Raw genomic sequence first — 20,970 nt, forward strand, 5'->3', positions numbered from 1 at the left:
TATATTAAGGTTTTCTCCAGGGATGTTTGTGTGCCATGCATACAGACAGAATATAAGCAACCAAGCATTTTTTCAATACTTACAAAATGATTTTAAACAAGAAGGATAAAACCTGCAACCATTTATTCATACAGATGTCAAATGAAAGGATACATCTTCCAAGACTATCATGCAAGAATGAGAAAATGTCAGGAGACACAAATGCCACACCAAATTAAAACCTCCTATGCACCTGATCAGTTCAGAAAGCATCAATTGTTTGTCTTCTAAAAGATCTGTGGTAACTAGGGAAAACAACAACAATAAACTAACAAAATCCAGCTAGCTTCTCCAAATACAAAACAAAGCTTTCAGCTCAATTTCAATTCACTGATATTTAGTTTAGCTCATGAACACAAGAAAAAGTCTTTCCGATATGCTTCTACACTCTATTCACAAACTACCAAATGAAGACGGGTCCATGAGGCCAGTGTAAGCGGTCTATAGCTCACACTTATGCTCCTTGTTTTTAATTATGTTTGCTAAGAATGAATTATAGAATATAAAAATTTCAATTATTGGTCCTAAGATTTTAGAAACTATTGTGGTAAGGGCATTTTATTTTGTAAGGGACAATGGGAGTAAGGAGACAAAATAAAGAAATGCTGTAAAAACACAACAGTATGTTAAGTAATATAAAGGAAAAGTACAGAGCATATAAAGAGAAAGGTTTGGGACTGTCAGAATAAATACACCAATATTTTGCGACGCAAGTCAATACGTTTTTCTTTTTTTTAAATATGGGGCCAAAAAAAGCTCTCTCTCATCTGTTTTAAGACTCAGTGTCTGCCTGTTTCCATAAAGACCCAAAGACAAAAATTCTCTTTCAAATTTGTTACACCATGTTGGCAACTAGAGTAAATCACAGAATCATAGAATATTAGGGTATAAGGTATGACAGCTGAAAATTATGTTTGTGTAATAAAAGTTCTTGCTGAAGGTGCTATGAAGGTTAGACCAAGTGTTTTTCTGTCGTTTTTTCAAATATTAAGCTATATGTTGTTGCTAAGAGCCTAATTAAAGTTTAAGATGTAGTAAGGCCTTGTATAAGTAAGGCCTAGTAAATTTAGCAAAGCCTTGAAGTTGTAAGGCCCTGTGGTGTAGTTAAAATTAACCTTATCAAAAGGAATGCAAGGCTTGTGCTGCTATTGGTCAGTCTAAAGACAGATGAAGTAAAAAGAATCTGAGTGGCTGTAAGTTACCAGTACCATTCAGAAACTAGAAATTGGCTAAAACATCTAGAAATCATTCTGAAGGAAGATACACCTCTGTGAAAAGCATTAGTTAGCTGTTGACCTTGACCTGTGGGCCCGTGGATCTTGAGAAGCCCAAGGACTGAATACCAGGGTCCTTCCCAGTACCTCTCGGACAGCACTGATCAAGGACGCCTGACTTCGCTGAGCTTTGTCGAAAGAGAAACTTGACATCAGGCATCAGAGGGGACTGCCGATAAGTTGCCGATGCAAATTATTCTTGTCCGTCATTGTTTGTCTTGTTACTACACGTAGCTGTGTTTTTGTTAAGTCAATAAACATTTCTTACCTTTCTACCTCTGACCTTACTCTCAATCCTGAACCCTCTGCAGGCACCTGGGATATAAAAGGACCTCAGGAGTTTATCCAGTCCAGCGTTTCCCAACCAATGTGCTGCGGCACACTGGTGTGCCATGAAGCATATCCAGGTGTGCCATGGCATTTTGTGCTGGAGCCAGGCCCCCTTCTGGCTGAAGCTACACCCCCCACTTGCTGCTACTGCTGTGGACACACGGACAGGGGGCGTGGCTCCAGCCAGGTAGGGGGCATGGCTCCAGCCCAAAATGCTGTCTGGGTGGCCGTGTACCACGTCTTCCCTTTGGCGTTTGGCTGGGTGTGCACCAGTCCCACCACCATTTGAGTCTGGCTGGTCGCATGCCACCCTCTGCCTCCTCCCCACATCCAGTGTGCTACTGTGCTTTTTTATTTAAGTAAGTGTGCTGGGGGGTAAAAAAAGTTGGGAAACAAAAGATCTAGTCCAACTACTGCTCAAAGCAGTACCAGCCCCAACTAGATCGTCCCAGCCAAAGCCTTGTCTAGTTGGGTCTTAAAAACCTCCAAAAATGGAGATTCCACAACCTCTCTGGGTAACCCATTCCAGTGTTTTACTACCCTCCTAGTGAGAACATTCTTCCTAATATCTAACCTAAACTTCCCTTGCTGCAATTTGAGACTGTTGCTCCTTGTTCTGTCATCTGCCATCACTGAGAACAGTCCAGCTCATCTTTTGAACCCGCCTTCAGATTTGAAGGCTGCTATTTAATCCTCTCTCAGTCTTCTCTTCTCTAGACTAATTAAGCTCAGTTCCCTCAGCCTCTCCTAATAAGTCATGTGCTCCAGCCCCCTAACCATTTTCATTACCCCCTTCTCGACTCTCCCCAATTTATCCACCACATCCTTTCTGTAGTGGGGGGGGGGTCTAAAACTGAACACAGTACTCCAGATGTGGCCTCACCAGTGCTGAATAGAGGGGAATAATCACCTCCCAGGGAGCGTTCCTTTTGATAAGGTTAATTTTAACCTTAACCTGCTGGCAACACGCCCACCAATGCAGCCCAGTATGCCATTAGCCTTCTTTGCAACAAGGGCACACTGTTGGCTCATATTCATCTTATTGTCCACTGTAACCCCAAGGTCCTTTTCTACAGAGCTGCTGCCCAGCCAGTCAGTTAGTCCCCAGCCTTTACTAGTGCATGGGACTGCTGTTCTGTCCTAAGTGCAGAACTTTGCACTTGTCATTGTTCAGCCTCATGAGCTTTCTTTCTATGCAATCCTTCAATTTGTCTAGGCCACTCTGAATCCTAGCCCTACCCTCCAGCATATCTACTATTCCCCGCAACTTGGTGTCAAAAAAAAAGCTCAGTTAGGCTCCGGAGCGGCGAGAGACGCGCAGGTGAAGCCCGCTGCACCCCCGCTCCCCCAAAGCCCCCCAGAGACCCCCTCAGCAGCCACAGAGCCCCCTGCCGACCCCCAGCACAGCCGGAGGTAAGCGGGCTCGTGGTGGGAAGGGGTTAACTCCTCGCTCCCTGGGAGGAGACGGCTGCCTGGAGCCAGGCTGGGTCAAGCCCCTGCCCAGGCCCCTACTTGGCCCAGCCCCCCAGGGAGCCACATGACCGGAGGCGCGCAAACAGGCTGCGTAAACAGCTGCTTGAGTTAGCGAGGAGTTCGCGCACGAGAGGGCGTGGGAGGGCACAAGACCCTGCCTGCGACCCCCCCAGAGTAGTTAGCCCCAGCCGTAGCCAGCCTACTAGAGGCACGACACGGATGGGCACGCGCCGCACCCCGAGGGTCCCCTCGGGCTCTGTGGCCCCCCCATTGGGCACCTCAGAGACGGCTGCCCAGACGGAGCCCATGGCTGCCTGTCCCTTTTTCAGGATCTGGGGCCCGGGAGCATGGCCACCTCCCCTTGCGGGGTCTGCTCCCGACTGGGGTCCCTGGTGCGCCAGCTGGAGGAGCTCCAGGCCACAGTCCAGAGACTGTGTGCCATCAGGGACTGCGAGCAGGAGATAGACTCCTACTGCCAGGCCCTTCTCCCCCGGGAGCCGCAGAGTAGAGCACCGTCTCCCTCCACGACTAAGGAAGACTCTGGGACCTCCCGCTCTGCCCAGTCAGGGGCACGGACCAAGGTTGTCAAGGGCCCTAAGGCCCACCGCACCAAGGCCCCCAGAGGAGGCACCTCTTGCAGCCCCAGCAGAGCCTGCTCAGTTGCCAGCTCCCGCAGGCAACCCAGGCTCAACCACAGCTACTGCCCCCGCTCTCCCCAAGACAAAGCGAAAGGTGTTTGTTGTGGGAGACTCCATCCTGCGGGGCACTGAGGGGGCAATCTGCCGCCCCGACCCCTTAGCCCGGGAAGTCTGCTGCTTCCCGGGGGCCCGCATCCGAGACATTGCGGAGAGGATCCCGCAGCTCCTCCGGCCCACAGACCACTACCCCATGCTCCTTATTCACATGGGCACCAATGACACGGCTCGGAGCACCCCCAGCCAGGTCATGAGGCGCTACAGGGATTTGGCAGCAGGGCTTAGGGGTCTGGGAGCTCAGGTGGTGTTTTCGTCGATCCTCCCAGTCTCGGGCTATGGGCTGAGGAGGGAGAGGAGGATCCACGCAGTGAACCAAAGACTGCGGAGCTGGTGTCATCGGGAAGGCTTTGGCCTTCCATGACCACAGCCCGCTCTTTGGCGAGAGAGGCAGCGAGGTGCTGGGAAGACATGGCCGCCACCTCTCCCCCCTGGGGAGGAGGCTCTTCTCAGCCAGGATGGCTGACCTGCTCCACCAGGCTTTACACTAAGCCCGCTGGGGGATGGGGGGACTACTGCCACTGCTGGCCCGCTGAGCGACCCTTGCAAAGCCAGCAGACCAAGGCACTTAAGGGAGCCCACCCCTGCCCCAGCCCTGGCACAATCTGTGGACAAGGCAAGAGCCCCCAAGGGCACACTTGCCTGCCTGTACACTAATGCCAGGAGCCTGGGCAACAAGCAGGAGGAGCTCATCCTCCTGCTCAGTGCAAAGAATTATGACCTCATTGGGATAACGGAGACCTGGTGGGACTCCACCCATGACTGGACCACAGGTATAGAGGGCTATACCCTGTACAGGAGGGATCGTGTTGACAAAAGGGGCGGGGGTGTAGCTCTCTATGTGAAGGAAAGCTACATGTCCCTGCAACCTGATGTTGGCGACTGGCATGGACAACTAGAGACCCTCTGGGTAAAAATTCGTGGGGAATACGACACAGGGTACACAACGGTGGGAGTCTACTACAGACCTGAGCTTGACCAGGAATTCGCCTGGGAACTGACTGAGACCGCTTGCTCCAGGACCTGGGTTGTCATGGGCGACTTCAATTACCTGGACATCTCGTGGGAAGATCACTCAGCAAAATACGAGCACTCGCAAAGCTTTCTCTCGTGCATGGATGACCTCTACCTGACTCAAGAAGTCTATGGGCCAACGAGAGGTAAAGCGCTGCTCGACCTGGTACTGGCTACGGGGGACGACCTAATCGGCGACCTAGTGATCGATGGGAAGCTGGGTGACAGTGACCACGAGCTGATCACCTTCACCATCCGCCGTAAAGCTGGCAAGTCAGTCAGCAACACAGAAGTCCTTGACTTCAGAAAAGCCGACTTTGACAAGCTCAAGAGGCTTGTCGGTCAGGCCCTTAGGGACCATGACCCCAGGGAGATGGGAGTTCAAGAAGAGTGGTTGCTTCTCAAGGAAGTGATCCTCAATGCACAAGCTAAATCTATTCCAACTTGGAGGAAAGGCAGCAAGAAGGCACAGCAGCCCTCCTGGCTCTCCAGGGACCTAGCGGACCTCCTGCGGCTAAAAAGGAAAGCCTACAAAGGATGGAGGACGGGATTCACCTCCAAGGAGGATTATTCTGCGCTGGTCCGGTCCTGCAGGGAGCAAACCAGGAAAGCCAAGGCTGCAACTGAACTCCAACTAGCTTTGAGCATCAAGGACAATAAAAAGTCCTTTTTCAGATATGTGGGGAGCCAGAGGAAAAGCAAGGGCAACATTGGACCCCTGCTAAACCAGATGGGGCAACTGACAACTGATACCCAGGAAAAAGCCAACCTATTAAATAGGTACTTTGCGTCAGTCTTTCATCAGTCCCATGGGACGCCCATGCCTGCTGTGGGACAGGGAGATCCGGGTGATGGGGATTCCCTACCCTCCATAAATGCTGACCTCGTGAGGGAACATCTTGAGAAGCTGGATACCTTCAAGTCAGCCGGCCCTGACAATCTGCACCCCAGGGTACTCAAGGAGCTGGCAAGCGTCATAGCCCAGCCCCTGGCACGGATCTTTGAAAACTCCTGGTGCTCTGGTGTAGTGCCCGAAGACTGGAAGAAGGCCAATGTGGTGCCGATCTTCAAGAAAGGGAGGAGAGTGGATCCGGCTAACTACAAGCCCATTAGCCTGACTTCTATCCTGGGGAAGATCTTAGAAAAGTTTATTAAGGAGGCCATCCTTGATGGACTGGCCCAGGCTAACATTCTAAGGGATAGCCAGCACGGGTTTGTTGTGGGTAGGTCTTGTTTGACCAATCTCATTTCCTTCTACAACCAGGTGACCTATCACCTGGACGAGGGAGAAGAGATTGATGTCATATATCTTGACTTCAAAAAAGCTTTTGATCTGGTATCCCACGATCACCTCTTGGCCAAACTGGCCAGTTGTGGCCTTGGCTCCACCACGATCCGCTGGCTGGGAAACTGGCTCCGTGGTCGGAGCCAGAGGGTTGTAATTGATGGCAGTCACTCATCGTGGTGCCCTGTGACCAGTGGGGTCCCTCAAGGCTCTGTCCTGGGACCCATACTGTTCAACATCTTCATTAACGATGTGGACATTGGAGTCAGGAGTGGACTGGCCAAGTTCGCCGATGACACCAAACTTTGGGGCAAAGCATCCACGCCAGAAGATAGGCGGGTGAGCCAGGCTGACCTGGACAGGCTCAGCAAATGGGCAGACGAGAACCTCATGGTGTTTAACACTGAGTAATGCAAGGTTCTCCACCTTGGGAGGAAAAACCTGCAGCATCCTTATAGGCTTGGCAGTGCTACGTTGGATAGCACTACAGAAGAAAGAGACTCGGGGGTCATCATTGACCACAAGATGAACATGAGCCTCCAATGCGATGCTGCGGCTAATAAAGTGACCAAAACGCTGGCTTGCATCAATAGATGCTTCTCGAGCAAATCCCAGGACGTCATTCTCCCCTTGTATTCGGCTTTGGTGAGGCCGCAGCTGGAGTACTGCATCCAGTTTTGGGCTCCACAACCACAGGGGAGAAGATGTGGAGAAGCTTGAGAGAGTCCAGAGGAGAGCCACGCGCATGATCAGAGGTCAGGAAAACAGATCTTACGATGACAGGCTGAGAGCCATGGGACTCTTTAGCCTGGAAAAGCGTAGGCTCAGGGGTGATCTGATGGCCACCTATAAGTTTATCAGGGTGACCACCAGGATCTGGGTGAACGTTTGTTCACCAGAGCGCCCCAAGTGATGACGAGGTCGAACGGTCACAAACTCCTGCAAGACCATTTCAGGCTGGACATAAGGAAGAATTTCTTTACTGTCTGAGCCCCCAAGGTCTGGAACAGTCTGCCAGCGGAGGTGGTTCAAGCACCTACATTGAACACCTTCAAGAGTAAATTGGATGCTTATCTTGCTGCGATCCTATGACTCCAGCTGATTTCCTGCTCTTTGGGCAGGGGGCTGGACTCGATCTCCCGAGGTCCCTTCCAGCCCTGATGTCTATGAAATCTATGAAATCTGTAAACTTGCTAAGTGTAATCTATGCCATCTACCAGGTCACTGATGCAGACACTGAAAAAAAAACTAGCCCCAGGACTGACCACTGGTGCACTCCACTTGATACTGGCTGCCAACTAGATAGAGCCATTAATTACTGTCCTCTGAGCCTGATGCTCCAGCCAGTTTTCTATCCACCTAAGAGTCCACTCATCCAACCTGTCCTTCCTTAGCTTGCTTGCAAGAATATTGTGGGAGACCACACCAAAAGCCTTGCTGAAGTCAAGGCATATGCTCTCCCCACATCCAGAGAATCAGTCATTTCATCATAGAGGGCAATTAGGTTGGGCAGACATGACTTGCCCATGGTGAATCCATGCTAACTCTTCCTAATCACCTTCTCCTCCAAGTGCTTAAGAATGAACTCCCTGAGGATCTGCTCCATGATTTTTCCAGGGACAGAGGTGATACTAACTTCTCTATAGTTCCCTAGAACCCCCTTTTTCCCCTTTCTTAAATATGGGCAATATGTTTTCCCTTTCCCAATCATCCAGGACATCTCCTAATCACCATGAGTTTTCAAAGATAACGGCCAATGGCTCTGCAATCACATTGGCCAACTCCCTCCAACACCCTTTACTAACACTTTAACTTCCTCAGCACCCTCAGATGCATCCCAACCACCCCAGAGACTAGTACATGTCCAGCTTTTCTAAATAGTCCCTAACCTGTTCTTTCACCACTAAGGGCTGCTAACCTCCTCCCCAAACTGTGCTGCCCATTGCAGTAGTCTGGAAGCTGACCTTGACTGTGAAGACTGACGTGAAAAAGGCAATGAGTACTTCAGCCTTTTCTTCATCCTGTCACCAGGTTGCCTCCCCACTTAGTAAAGGACCCACACTTTCCCTGATCCTCCTCTTGCTACTGATATACTTGTAGAAACCCTTCTTGTTACCCTTCACATTCCTTGCTGGCTCCACCTCCAATCACATTTTGGCCTTCCTGACGTCATCCCTGCATGCCCCAGCACTGCTCCCTAACTGTTTGACCAAGTTTCCACTTCTTATAAGCTTCCTTTTTATGATTTAGGTTACTGAAGAGATTGGTGCAGTGACCATAGAAATCATATGCAAGTAGGGCTGGAAGGGACCTCATAAGGTCATCTACTCCAGCCCCCTGTTCAAGGCAGGATCAGCCCCGACTAAACCATCCCAGCCAAGTGTTTGTCTTACCAGCTTTTGAAAGTTTCCAAGGATGGAGACTGCCCAACTCCAGACATTATTCTTGTATTGTATTGTGTGGGGGATGAGTGGAAGTCTGAGGGAGCAGAGAGCTCATGCAGCAGACCTCCCCTGGGCAGTGTAGGGGCAGCCACAGGCCAGACTCAATCAACTGGCAAGCGCCCACCTAAGGGCCAGATTCAATCAGTCAGCGAGCCGTATTTTGCCCAATTCCTGTTCGAGAAGGCAGAAACCTTTTCGTATTTTTGTCACATCCAGTTAACTTTGTTATTGTTCTGTGATGGCCAATAAAACATCTGAATACTTGACAAGGATGTTTTATTAATAACTCCAGTAATTATAACGTTTTATATGAACAGCAACTTTTCACATTATATGGATATTACTGGGTAGGAGAGAGCAACATACTATTATATCCAAAGCAGGAGGAACATAAATATGACCTGGGGTGGGAGTATTTAATTCACTAGTTAAATTAGAGGGTTGTGAAACTTTTTTTTAATTACTTGGTGCTTCCTTAGGCCAGTGATAATATAAAGGGCAAGCTATAACTGATCGTTCAAAAGCTTTACTTGCACTCAGCCATACAGAATAATTTTCCCCATTGGAGACAGAAAAAGAACTATTCATGTATATTCTATATTAAACCAATACGATCTAATTTTTCCTCCAAATAAGCTAAATATTTCTAAAAAAATATTACACTGTATTCCTATTTGTATAAACATCTGATCTAAGAAAAAATCTACAGCCCATGAAGTCCAGCCGTTTCTTTAAAAACGCCCAAAACGTAAGTGAAGATGCATATTCAAATATAATTGTCTCAATATCTTTGGAAAGGACATCAACTGACACCGTCCCTTCCTGCTCCTAACCATATTGGATCAGGTACGCTTCTCTAAAGCTGACTCCCAGGTTAATATAAATCTCAAAATCACTTCTCAGAACTGCCTCATCATGGTAGAACTGTGCTAAAGTGGAAGCCTCTGAATTGATTTGGAAAAGATTCAGCCCGATTTGGAGATTCGGGCATAGACTAAGCAGGTAGCAGTCCTCGAGGATGCTGGACACAGCTAGTAAGTCTGTTTTGGTTTTCAGAGGGGGGAGGGAAAGGGCATGGGGGTGGGGCAGATCAATGCCCCCACAGCAAGGGAGGGATTGGGGCTGGGGCTAGGACAAACTGCCCAACGAGGGCAGAAGGGCATGGTCAGAGCCATCCACAGGGGTGTGCGGGGCCTGGGGTGTGCGGGGCCTGGGAGTGGTGGTTGCGGCAAGTGGCCAGAGCTGGTGGAGCAGGGTGGTGAGTGGTCAGAGGAGCAGCCAGAGCCGGCAAAGAGAGAGAGAGAGAGAGAGAGAGAGAGAGAGAGAGAGAGAGAGAGAGAGAGAGAGAGAGAGAGAGAGAGTGTGTGTGTGTGTGTGTGTGTGTGTGTGTGTGTGTGGTGGGGGGGACTGGCAAGCAGCGGGATGGCATAGGCCCCACCCCTAGAGCCTTCTGCTGCCTGTCCAGAGCACAGCTCAGCCCAGCCCGCCTCATGAAGATCCCGGGGCACATACCCGCACTCATGGTCTCCTGGACCAGCGATGCGTGGCAGCGGGAGCCCGCCTCCCCAAGTCCTATGCCCAGGGCCATCCTGGGAGGGTGGGGCAGGAGTCTGAGTTGGGGCGACTGCTTGCCACCCCTCCCGCCCGCCAGCTCTGGCTACTCATGCCCCCCTGCTCCCTGTCGGCTCTGGCTACTCCTCCAGCCACTCGCCACCCCTCCCCGCTCCGCTGGCTCCAGCCACTCGCTCCAGCCACTCCCTGGCCCCGCACACTCTTAGGGATGGCTCTGCCTACACCCCCCAGCCCCAGCCCCAGCCAGGCATCTTGTCCCAGGCCCAGCCCCAATCCCTCCCTTGTTGTTCGGGCGTTGATCTGCCCCTGCACACACCCCTTTCTTCCCCCCTCTGCCCACCACAACACTTACAAACTGGAGACAGCCAGCTGTGTCCAGCATGGTGAGGACTGCTGCCTGTTTAATCTTTAGAGGCGGTGTTGAATCTTAGGATCCAGTTTGGTCAAATCAAAATTGGGACAGTGATATGAATCACCAAGTTGGCTGAATCCGAAGTGAATACTTGCCACTTCACACAGGCCTACCACACAGCGCTACATCCACTGAAATCAATACCAGTATAGCATATCAGTTTTAAAACTTCATCTGAGATCAAGATGGAATAGCTTCACTTCATTTGGTTCAACTGGATTTTAAAGCATTTCATGTATTTTCCAGCACAGGTCTGATATTCCTAGGGCAAAGAACACCACAGACCCAAGGCCAACACAACCAGTCTTCAAAAGGAAACACTGTACCGTTCATAATGGACTTCTAACACAAGCATACTAATGAACACAGAGAGAGGTAACAGAATATGGTAAATTAAAATTAAATAGTATTTAATTCCTGCTAACATTTTCCAGCGGGTGCTAGAGAAAGGAAATTGAAGGTGTCTATAAAGGTTTTACCAATGTGTGCAATGTTTTTCATGAACACTTGCAAATTTTTCCATTGATTTTGTCCTTTTTACTAACACTTCATTAATGTTCTCACAATAAATTGTCTCATTTGGGCACTGGAGAGGCCTGTACTGCTGATGAAAAAAGATCACCCGTTTGATTCAGTATACAGACAGTAGAGATAGATGCCTCCCTTATGGAAAGTAAGTGCTCTTAAATTAAGTCACCTAGCTCCATGCTTACTTATACCCTGCTACTTAGGCCTGTAGCAGGTAAAAACATCTTCCTCCATGGAGGACATCTGGCATCTAGGATGAACATCTTTGGCTGCTGATCTCCAGCTACTTCATAGAGACTTGTATAGGGGTTGAAGTTACATGTACAGTGCTCCCCTTAATAGGACGAAGTGTGCTTATTACTAGCTGGAAAGAAGAATACTGTTCTTTCACCATAACTTTTTTCACATGGACAAATATTTAGGAAGTCTCCCAGTTTTGCAGTGAACTGCTTAAAGACCTTTGGCAATTACTTGTGCTGGTCATGACTAATCTATTTGTTGGCTGCCTTCTAATTTTTCAAGACTGTCTGGAAAAAACAATTAATGTATTTGATTTACTATTTAGTGACATTGTCTTCAACATACATGCACAGAATTCACAGAATCTGTAAACTTTGTTCTACAGTATGTAATTAAAAACACATCTGACTACACAGCTGGTTCTATTCTCTTTACTGAAGTTTGCTCTAAATTATTAGTTACATAGATCCATAGAAATAAATCCTGGTTTACAACTAAAAATATTTCTGTCTTCTATTCTTTAGCCAATGTCTAGTTCAGATTACCAATGCTTTTCAGTACCATTGTTGACTTCCACCTAAATACACTTTTTAACTTTTCATCTTACAAAAGGAAAAGAAATTTCCAATGGGAAAGTCTGTTCTGTCCTCAGTACATGTTTATACCATAATTTCCATCAACACTAATGGTCATCATGCAGTATACTCATGGGAACAATAGACCTCTCAAGCCTTTTACTAAAATTCACTATCTCTGCCAACGTACAAAAAAGCACACACAATTATGGCTTCACAAAGTTAGAACTGCAACTAAGGAGGAGGTTGTCTTCAGTTAGACTGTTTGCATGCATTTGGAAACTAAGATGAAAAATGAGAACATAAAAGATCAAAAGCAGACAAGAAAAGATATTAGATTAATTTTATCCCTTAACTGATACCTACATAACTCAAACTTGGATGAAAAGATTCAGTTTTATGGTACTTTAATGGGCATCTGAATGAGCTTAAGACAAGCTCATTCTTTAATTGAAACCAGGAGCAGAATATAAAGTGAGGGGGGAAAAAGGTACTAGATAACTTGATCTATTAGTGATTAAATTATTTACACTTCTGCATTACTGAATAAGACCCCAAATCTTGCTTTAATTTCAACCCCTTGCCATGTCATCATTGCTGTCTTCATAATAAAGGCTAACTTAATTCTGTCATCAGCATTCCTTAAACAGAAGAGTCAAATGTACATAAGCCATTACTTCCTTTCATAACAGATCTTAGTGTATATGGAATACTATAGCCCCTGCTTGTAGCCTACCTTGCATAACACTATTATTGAGAGTGACTGATTACACTCTTGATTTTAAAACTGATGTCTCATGTTAAGAACTCGACCATGCAGTACATTTTGTGTGTTAATTGGGCACAGCATCTCTACAGACATAACACAGCAGGGGTATCAATGATCCAACCCACAGAACCTTAGCATCTAGCCAACAGTGTTTCCTGTGAGTCTTGGACTGGACAGGACCTGTGTGCTTTATGCAGTGTATGGGGCTGAAGTCAGCACCAATCCAGAGTGAATGCTGCATACAACACCCATGCCAAACAATCCTCCCATGCCAGATATGGTACACAGAGCTAGTCTGCAGGTCCAATTCAGCCTGCAAACTGGCCTTGCACCCCTCATCCAATCTGTGAGGCCTAATGAGTTTAACACCCCTATAATACAGTATACCAAATAAAAATGACTGCAGTTTGAATAGAAGGTCAGATTGGAGGATGGACAGTGCAGGAAACAAACACGGGCCATAAAAATTAAGCCTTTCAGTCTGCATCTACTGATTGATTCACCTTCATACTACTTTGGGAGGATGGGAGTATACAAGGGCAAGTGTCTCTGATACTGCTGCAATCATGTATGTAAATATTATAATGCATTGCAATTCTACCCAGAAAGGAGGCAACAGTAGAACAAAAATCTGAGTTCAGTAAACAAACCATTTAGCTTTGAGATTTTTATACCACATGATGGGACTTGACATGTACAGTACTCAGGAACAGAGGAACTATCAGCAAAACTGTGTGGGACTCAGCACTTCTTTCCTAAGAAATTTTGTTTATACAGACCCTGAAGACTGAAGTTCCATTTGATAGTCTCGCAAACGTACCATGAAAGTGTGTTAAGATCACATGGACTGACAGTTAGCAGAGGGAGAAAGAATGGAGGAACTGCACAGAGGAGAGAGTCTGCTTTTTATGATTTAAAGAAAAAGGAGGAGAAAACAAGCATTTTACCTGCTTCATAGTTACAATGCACCAAGTGGCTTGGCAACAAAAACTACTTTAAGTATTCTGTTGTCAGTTAAACAACGCTCTACTTCTTGGGTGAACACAGGCACTCATCCACAACAAACACCCTTATATTGGAGTAATCATTTAGTTTTATGTCCAGCCACCTCCTCACAGGAAGTGAACAAAAATGCATTCCATTAAATACAAAACCAAAAAGTAAATTAGGATGAATTTAGTCTCAGATTGTGGAGTTTTATTAACATGGAGTCAAATGTCAGGACTTTCTAGCTACAACTGGCCACATTTGCATATTAAATACCAGGTATCATTCAGCAATCAGAGGTCAAAATAATTACTTTATTTGGCTGGGGACAGGAAAGCTTGGATTTCAAGGAATTTTGCTGTAGGCGAGATGACAATGTTGCTACCAATTAAGGTATTGTAGAGTATTCAGAATGGTACACAGCAGCAATTCTCAAACTTTCTGGCCACAAAGCACCTCTCCACAAAACTTTCCTGAACTTAGTGGCACCCCAGTTGAGAATTACTGAGTTACATTTAAATTCCAAAGAGTTATGGAGGGGAACCACTGGGGTAGCTGGGGCAGCACGAGGTGCCAGACAGGGGGCACCCTGAAATACCTGCCTCCTCACACTGGGGCCAGACACCATGGCACCCTTAGAGGGCTCTCATGACACCCTGGTTAAGAATGACTAGTATAAAGGAATATTACATTACTTTACATAACAGCTGTCCATATACACAAGTCAACAAAACTAAGTGTCTTAGATAATGCAGCTTGGCTCAGCCTATACAGAGGAATCAAGCAGCATCTTAACCACGGTACCAACTTGTGTTTTACTTCTGAGACCAAATGCATCCCTGCTATAACTCTATTAATATCTGTAGAATTTACCTGGTTTCAGAACTGTAATATAGTATGTGGTGCTGTCTATAAAGGAAAACCAAATTATTACAGCATAGTCAGCACACTGTTGTGGAGACAGTTCAGCCTCTTGACACTGGACAAGACTGAAATGGTCTGTTAGGCCCGCAAGGCCTAGCCTTGACAAGAGTGTATTTACGGAGTTAACACCTGCACACAGGCTATACAATTATGCAACTTGTTTTTCTGTGAAAAGTCTGAGAAAACCGCTTATTAGAACATATTCCATCCATATTGAAAGCAGAAGGCTCCTGGTACCAATAAGTAGAGGATCGAGAGAAGACATAACGCAATACGTATAAAAATCAGAAACTTGTCTAATTGGTGGCTATGTGACTAAAACACTATAAATATCACCACCCTGAAAAAAAATTCTTCCCTAATCCTGACTGCGGCTGAAGATTGAAAAGATCTGAACTCCTTTCAAGGAACCAGCCTGCTCTGTGACACCTGGCCAGCTGACAGAGAAGTGCATTCATAGGACTGGTAATCTACATATATAATTGGATTGCTTGCTTGATTGCTAAAACTATATCTATATGCATACCAGTAGTTGATACTTTGTAATGCTCAATAATCTTATACAACCAAGCAGAGGCTGCTATTAAGTTTGATTTTAGGATTACTGCAGGTACACAATTCCCTCTCCCACCAGCAGGCAAAGAAATTAGTATAAACACACCATCATTATAACAAACCACTATGGAACTGGGAGAAAAGTTCATTAAAAGAGGGTGTTCACTGTAATAGGGTTAGTGAGTTTGCTAGCAAGTAATAGTGAAAAACCTGGTTCCTGCTAAAAAGCTGTTAAAAGCTGCCGTTAAAAGGAAGTTACACCATGTTTTGGTTTTGGAAGCATTAAATCAACCCTTTGTATACTTTTTTTTGTTCAGCTATGTAACAAACCACTGCAATGCTTCAACACAAACTAAAGTAACACTTTATTTTCCTTATACCTTGACAGAGATTCACTGAAAAGTTAAGAATTAAGAGATATTCTAGGTAAGAAAAACAAACAAACAAACACTAACAAAGTCAAAGTTAGCTCACCTTTCCATCATAACGCTTCACAATAAACTGATCAAGGCCAAGATCTGCAAGACAGGGAAAAACAACAAAAAATAAAGTTCTGAAGCAGTCCTTGAATACAGAAGTCAGTTTCATGGCTTTTATTTTTTGTCAGATGTACTTCAGATTATTTGAAGGATAACAAAAAAGCACAAAGAATGTGTTCTCCACATTTTTTCTTTAACTAATTAGCGCTTGGTTCATAGCACTGTAGAAGTAAGTACTCTCTTACCAATAAAAATATCTGGCAGGAACAGCTGCAGCATAACCACCCTCATTGTGCTCCACCAACATTTCAACTACTGAACTTGAAGTAAAACGATTTCTAACCTATTATCAATCCTAATCCAAATAGTCCTATACAAAATGATAATACTTCAGCCGGTTATAATGACACTGTTTTTAGTTTATAAAGTATCCTTTCTGAATGGATTAAAGGGCTCTAGAGTCTTTAAAATGAAACCTGAAGTGTCCCTCCAACAAATTACTGTGGCAGACCCCAATCAGAAACGAATTTTGCTCTTAAGGGTTATAAAATAGCATATGAACAGTTTTAGACTGGGAAAGGAGAAACGCGGGTGGTTGCATTCAAAACATTAAGATGATTTTTTTTTTTTTTAAAGACAGATGGTCAGATGGTGCTGAGAAAAAGACAGTTCATTCTACATCTACAGTCCAAATTCTGCATATACTACTGCATTATAATTTATCACACTGGGTGTATCAACAAGGCAGACCTATAAATGATTTTTCTAATAATAATAATACATCATAATCCATTCTGTAAAGAGGAAAATGGAACTCTTGAATGATTGGGGTACAGAGATTTCCTAATAATTCACAAACACAGATTTTTTTTTAACCGAGTTTGAGTAAAAAATAGCTTTTACAAAAAAAAAAACAAAAACACAAACCACTTTTTAGCCAGTGTATATAACAAACATCAAACCTTCCAGTTAACCTAACTGGCAGAAAGGAGGAAGGGGGGAGGGGAAAGGGGAAACAGTTCATCCAGATCTTGTCCAAAATGGTAGAGAACAGAACACTGTCAACTGTTTATGAGCAAAAGTAATAAAAATGCTTCCCATCTACCTCAGAGGTTCATAATGGTCAGAGTGCAGAAACAGGAGTTATTCATCACTTCAGGATGATCTCTTAGACCTTTTGAGGTGATGCAGTAAAAATTCCTCTGTCAATTTCATAAGCCGAGTGGAAAATTAGAGAATTGTCAGACTGCTTGCTAGATCTGTGATTAGACTCAGGGGCCAGCGTGTGTGCATGCCAAGATAGACAAACTTGTACATTTCCACACAGATGTACACTTTCAGAGCTTATATTTCCTTCTAAAGAACATTATTCCTACTCAAAACCAGCGGTCTAAATCAGCATTACTTAGTTTTGGCCTGCAGAACCATGTCATCTGGTTTGTGGGGCTCCCTATGGGTTCAGAAATTTGGTGGTGGGGGGAGCGGTGGCAGCATTAATTCCTGATTCTCTAGTACCAACTTTCTGGACCTGTTGGGAGACTCATGGGCCTGATAACATGGCCTTGCATACTAGATTCTGATGGCATAAGGACAGACCAGCATATGGCTTCGACTCTGTGGCTATTTCCAAGCCTGTAAGCCAAGGACACACAGTTGGTTTTGGGCATGCAGGATCAGGCCAGTATGCGGTCAGGCTGGTGTATGGGACTGGGCTGGGCCTGGCTGGAGCTGGCATACAGGATCAGGCTGGTATACTGGATTGCACTACACTTGCAGACTAATTTCACATGCTGACCCCACACAGGATCTGGCTTGGGGACCAACGCCATGCCACTCCTCTGACTTGGAGGGCAAGAAGGCTGAGCACCACTACAGTAAGATTAGCACTTGCGAAAGTTCTGAATTTGATAACAAGCAACTAAATTTTCATACAAAGTAAGAGTTCTATGTTGTGAATTTATTCAGAAATGCATAATGAAAATGGTTTAAAGAAATAACCCTGGCCTGCAAATTGCTACAATGATATCCAGTGGTCAAATTCTGCTTTTTCGTTACAATTCCAGAGACAGGTCACCTGGATAGAGCCAACTCACAATAATCCATATGTCTGCTAACTATGCTGAAATCTGTATTACTGGAGATGTAGGTGGGAGGAGAAGAGGGAGTGTGTGTCCATTTCCAACTCTCCCATCCAAATCACTAAGTGCACTACTAGATATAGTCAATAGCTGAGAACTGCACAGTCTCTAAAACAGAACAAATGCAAGGAAGATTACTTTCATATGTTTACCACACTTAGAACTGATTCTTTTAGAGTATAAATGCTTTAGCTAGACATTGTTTTAAGTTTGGCCAAAGAATATCAATTACCGTGGATATCTGCAAGCATGCCACATAATATTTGTTGCAACAAACAGTAGGAATCATGAAAGTAACTTCATTAGTCTGGATGTTGCCCAATCCATAAAAACTTGAAAAGCTGAGGCAGAGTAGAGCTCTTTAAAGCAAACCAGATTTTGATGCAAGCAAGGACTAGCCAATATACTAAATTTATAAAGCTATAATAGAACACTTTATTAAACTAAACCTGATTTTCGTACTGCTATTTTATTTCTGCTTGTAATAATTCCTCAGTACTAGCATCTCCTGGAGAGTACCAAGGCATCTTTAGGAAGATTACAGCAAACTCATATCTGTTACACTGGGGCTTAATTCAAGTCAGCTGAAATCCTGCCTAGTACCACTTCTACAGAGACAATGCCATTATATACCTCTTAAGCATTCTAATTACAGAGAGCTTAGACAATTTGTTCAAAGATAAATATTATCCCCTTCCCAAACACATGAAATTCAGGACCATGTCCAGTGCAGGAGTAGTCAAACACAGCTCCCAAGTTGCATGGAGCTTCCGGGCATTTTAAAGAGTCTCCTGAAAAACAACACCTAACACCAAATTCATAACTGCACTGAGATATCATGTGCAGATCACTGACTCTTAGGCATGCACATCTCAAAAGAAGTTTTGTGGTCTGCAGCTCTCAGCTGTGTCCAATTTTGGTTTGCAGTGAGAAAAACTAAAAGGCTTAGTCACTCCTCATCTAGTGCATCTCAATACTGGCAAAGGCCTTAAGCCAAGAAAAGGATTTAAAATGGTTCTTCATCTTTTGAGAGAGTAACACTGTAATTGAGGATTGAATTACACAGTTCTCTTGGTGATATGTTCAGATTTTCAAGAAATCAGTCTGGAGTCATAGTAATAGAACTTATTCTGCACAGCCTAGGGTTCAACAGAGCCTCAGTCTTGTGTGTAGAGACCTGAAATCCCACATATTGTCCCACCGTCTTCTAGGGAGAAGACCAGATACAGATGGTTGGGATGGATGTCAAGTTGAAATTAACCCCATGTCCACAGGGGCCAAGGTAGAGGTTCAGAATTTGTCTCAAACAAATAATCTCTTTCTATATTATATACTCAAACAGATCTACTGCAAATGCCAAATGAACACAACATGCTAATAATTCTAGAACATTAAAACTTAGGTAAGTAAGCTGTCAAATTTTACTCCAGACAGAGATAAGAAATAAAAGCATTTTAAACAGGCTTCATTGCTTATTAAAAATATCCAAACGCTTACTACAAAAATACCTCATTAATTTTCTTAAGTTTCAGAAAGCAATTGATCTAAAGAAATAGACAAGCATGTTTCAGCACAGCAATATCTTCGAAGGAAAAGTAAATTTACCATCTTGTACACCTTGGGAGGGAGGGGTCTACAAGATGCATCACAAGAAAAGTGTTATTGCATTATACTTCCCATGCATTTTTTTTCAAGCCACACATACCAGCATGTAATATGGCACAGTTGCTTAGTACTGTCCTACAAGAAAAAGCAAACTGGCTCACACCAACATCAAGGTTTTTCTCTTGGATTTATCTACAAGCCTACCTGCTTTTCTTTGCTGCAGTAAGCCCCCTGCATAAAAATCCATTTTAAAATATTTTTCTTGACATAGCGCCCAAGAAAACACACTAATTCAGCAAGGTACAAACAGGGGCGGTGTTAGGGGGTGGATGGGGCGCTATGTGGACCCAAAAATTCACCTTAGCACTGCCATAGCCACCCCTCCCAGTACCATCTCTGTTCAAAGCCCCCGCTTTCCCTGTAAGCCGCTGCTGCTGCCCAACCCATGCAGCTGAGTCCACCCCATTGCCACCGGCAGAGGCATGCTGCTCCAGGCCCAGCCTGTGGGGCGCATGTCCTACCTTTATCTGCACAGCCGCCACACCTCCCCCCCCACAATTTTCTGTCTAGCCCACCTCAGCCCCCATACTAGGGGGAAGCTGGCGCCACCCTTCAGTACAAGTATCATTTGACCAACACCTTTCACAAGTTGCAAATGTACAGAATTTGGCTTAATACATTATTTCATCCAGGCAGACAAGGTTCTTTGCGTGAATCTGATATCTTTTATTAGACCAACTTAAATAGTTGGAAAACAATTATTAAGCAAGCTTTCAGGTTCAAAAACCCTTTGTCAGGCTAAGGAAGTTTCAGCAGTTGGTGTGTGCTCTTCCTGGATGGAATGAAAAGTAAAGCAGCCAGAGGTTGGGCTGGTATGCATACAAGACAGGTAGTCAGTGAAAACCTACACCCTTATTTTGCCCAGTGGATTTATTTATTTATTTACTTTATATTCTTTCATTTTATTTAACTGCATTTTTCACATGCCTTTTATCTTAAAGGTAGCCGTAAAGAGGGAAAAACGATTAATTGATGCCTGGTACCTTCTGCTTCTTTTTTTATGTTACATGAAGAATGTCAGCAACATTTTTCCAAGAAAGATGTTTACAGCAGAAATTCAGGGCTTAGATGGCCTGGAAAATTAACATGAGAACTAATCAAATTACAAAATTGCAGGAAGCAAAAAAATGAACATAAGAGACACTGCCACCTCAATCTTGGCATTCAAAAAGATGAAGATGGAAGACAGCTAACTTTAAAACTACTAAAGGAATGTCTGTAACCTACAGGTGCCCTGATATAACAGTCCACTTCATATTGACACTGATAAGAAGAAAATTAACATTGTTGGCAATCAGCTTTTTTTGAGCAATGTGGCCGAAACTGTCACTGATAAATGCCACATGCATGCACACAGCTGCAGCATGCACGTGGCCAGGAATGCAGCCCAGCAACCAGCATCCAGCCAGTAAGTCTGTGGGGGTGGGGCAGATCGAGGGAGGGCCCAATCTGCCTTCTCCCCAGGCCCACAATCCTTCTCCCCTGCAGACTTACTGGCTGGATGCTGCTCTCCAA

At 45.0% G+C, this 20,970-nt stretch overlaps 1 protein-coding gene across 4 annotated transcripts in view; it reads right to left on the reverse strand.

Moving 5' to 3' along the window:
- The window catches only part of MICU1 (mitochondrial calcium uptake 1), a 243,587-nt gene that overhangs the window by 145,129 nt on the left and 77,488 nt on the right, over positions 1 to 20,970 (reverse strand). For all 4 annotated transcript variants that reach the window (XM_090058755.1, XM_090058756.1, XM_090058757.1 and 1 more), the window contains exon 5: positions 15,648 to 15,691. In XM_090058755.1, coding sequence (XP_089914881.1) covers positions 15,648 to 15,691 — 44 coding nt within the window. The remainder of the gene's footprint in view (positions 1 to 15,647; positions 15,692 to 20,970) is intronic.

Source organism: Crocodylus siamensis, chromosome 7, assembly GCF_052110815.1.
Source record: "Crocodylus siamensis isolate JL-2025a chromosome 7, ASM5211081v1, whole genome shotgun sequence".
Lineage (NCBI taxonomy): Eukaryota > Metazoa > Chordata > Crocodylia > Crocodylidae > Crocodylus > Crocodylus siamensis.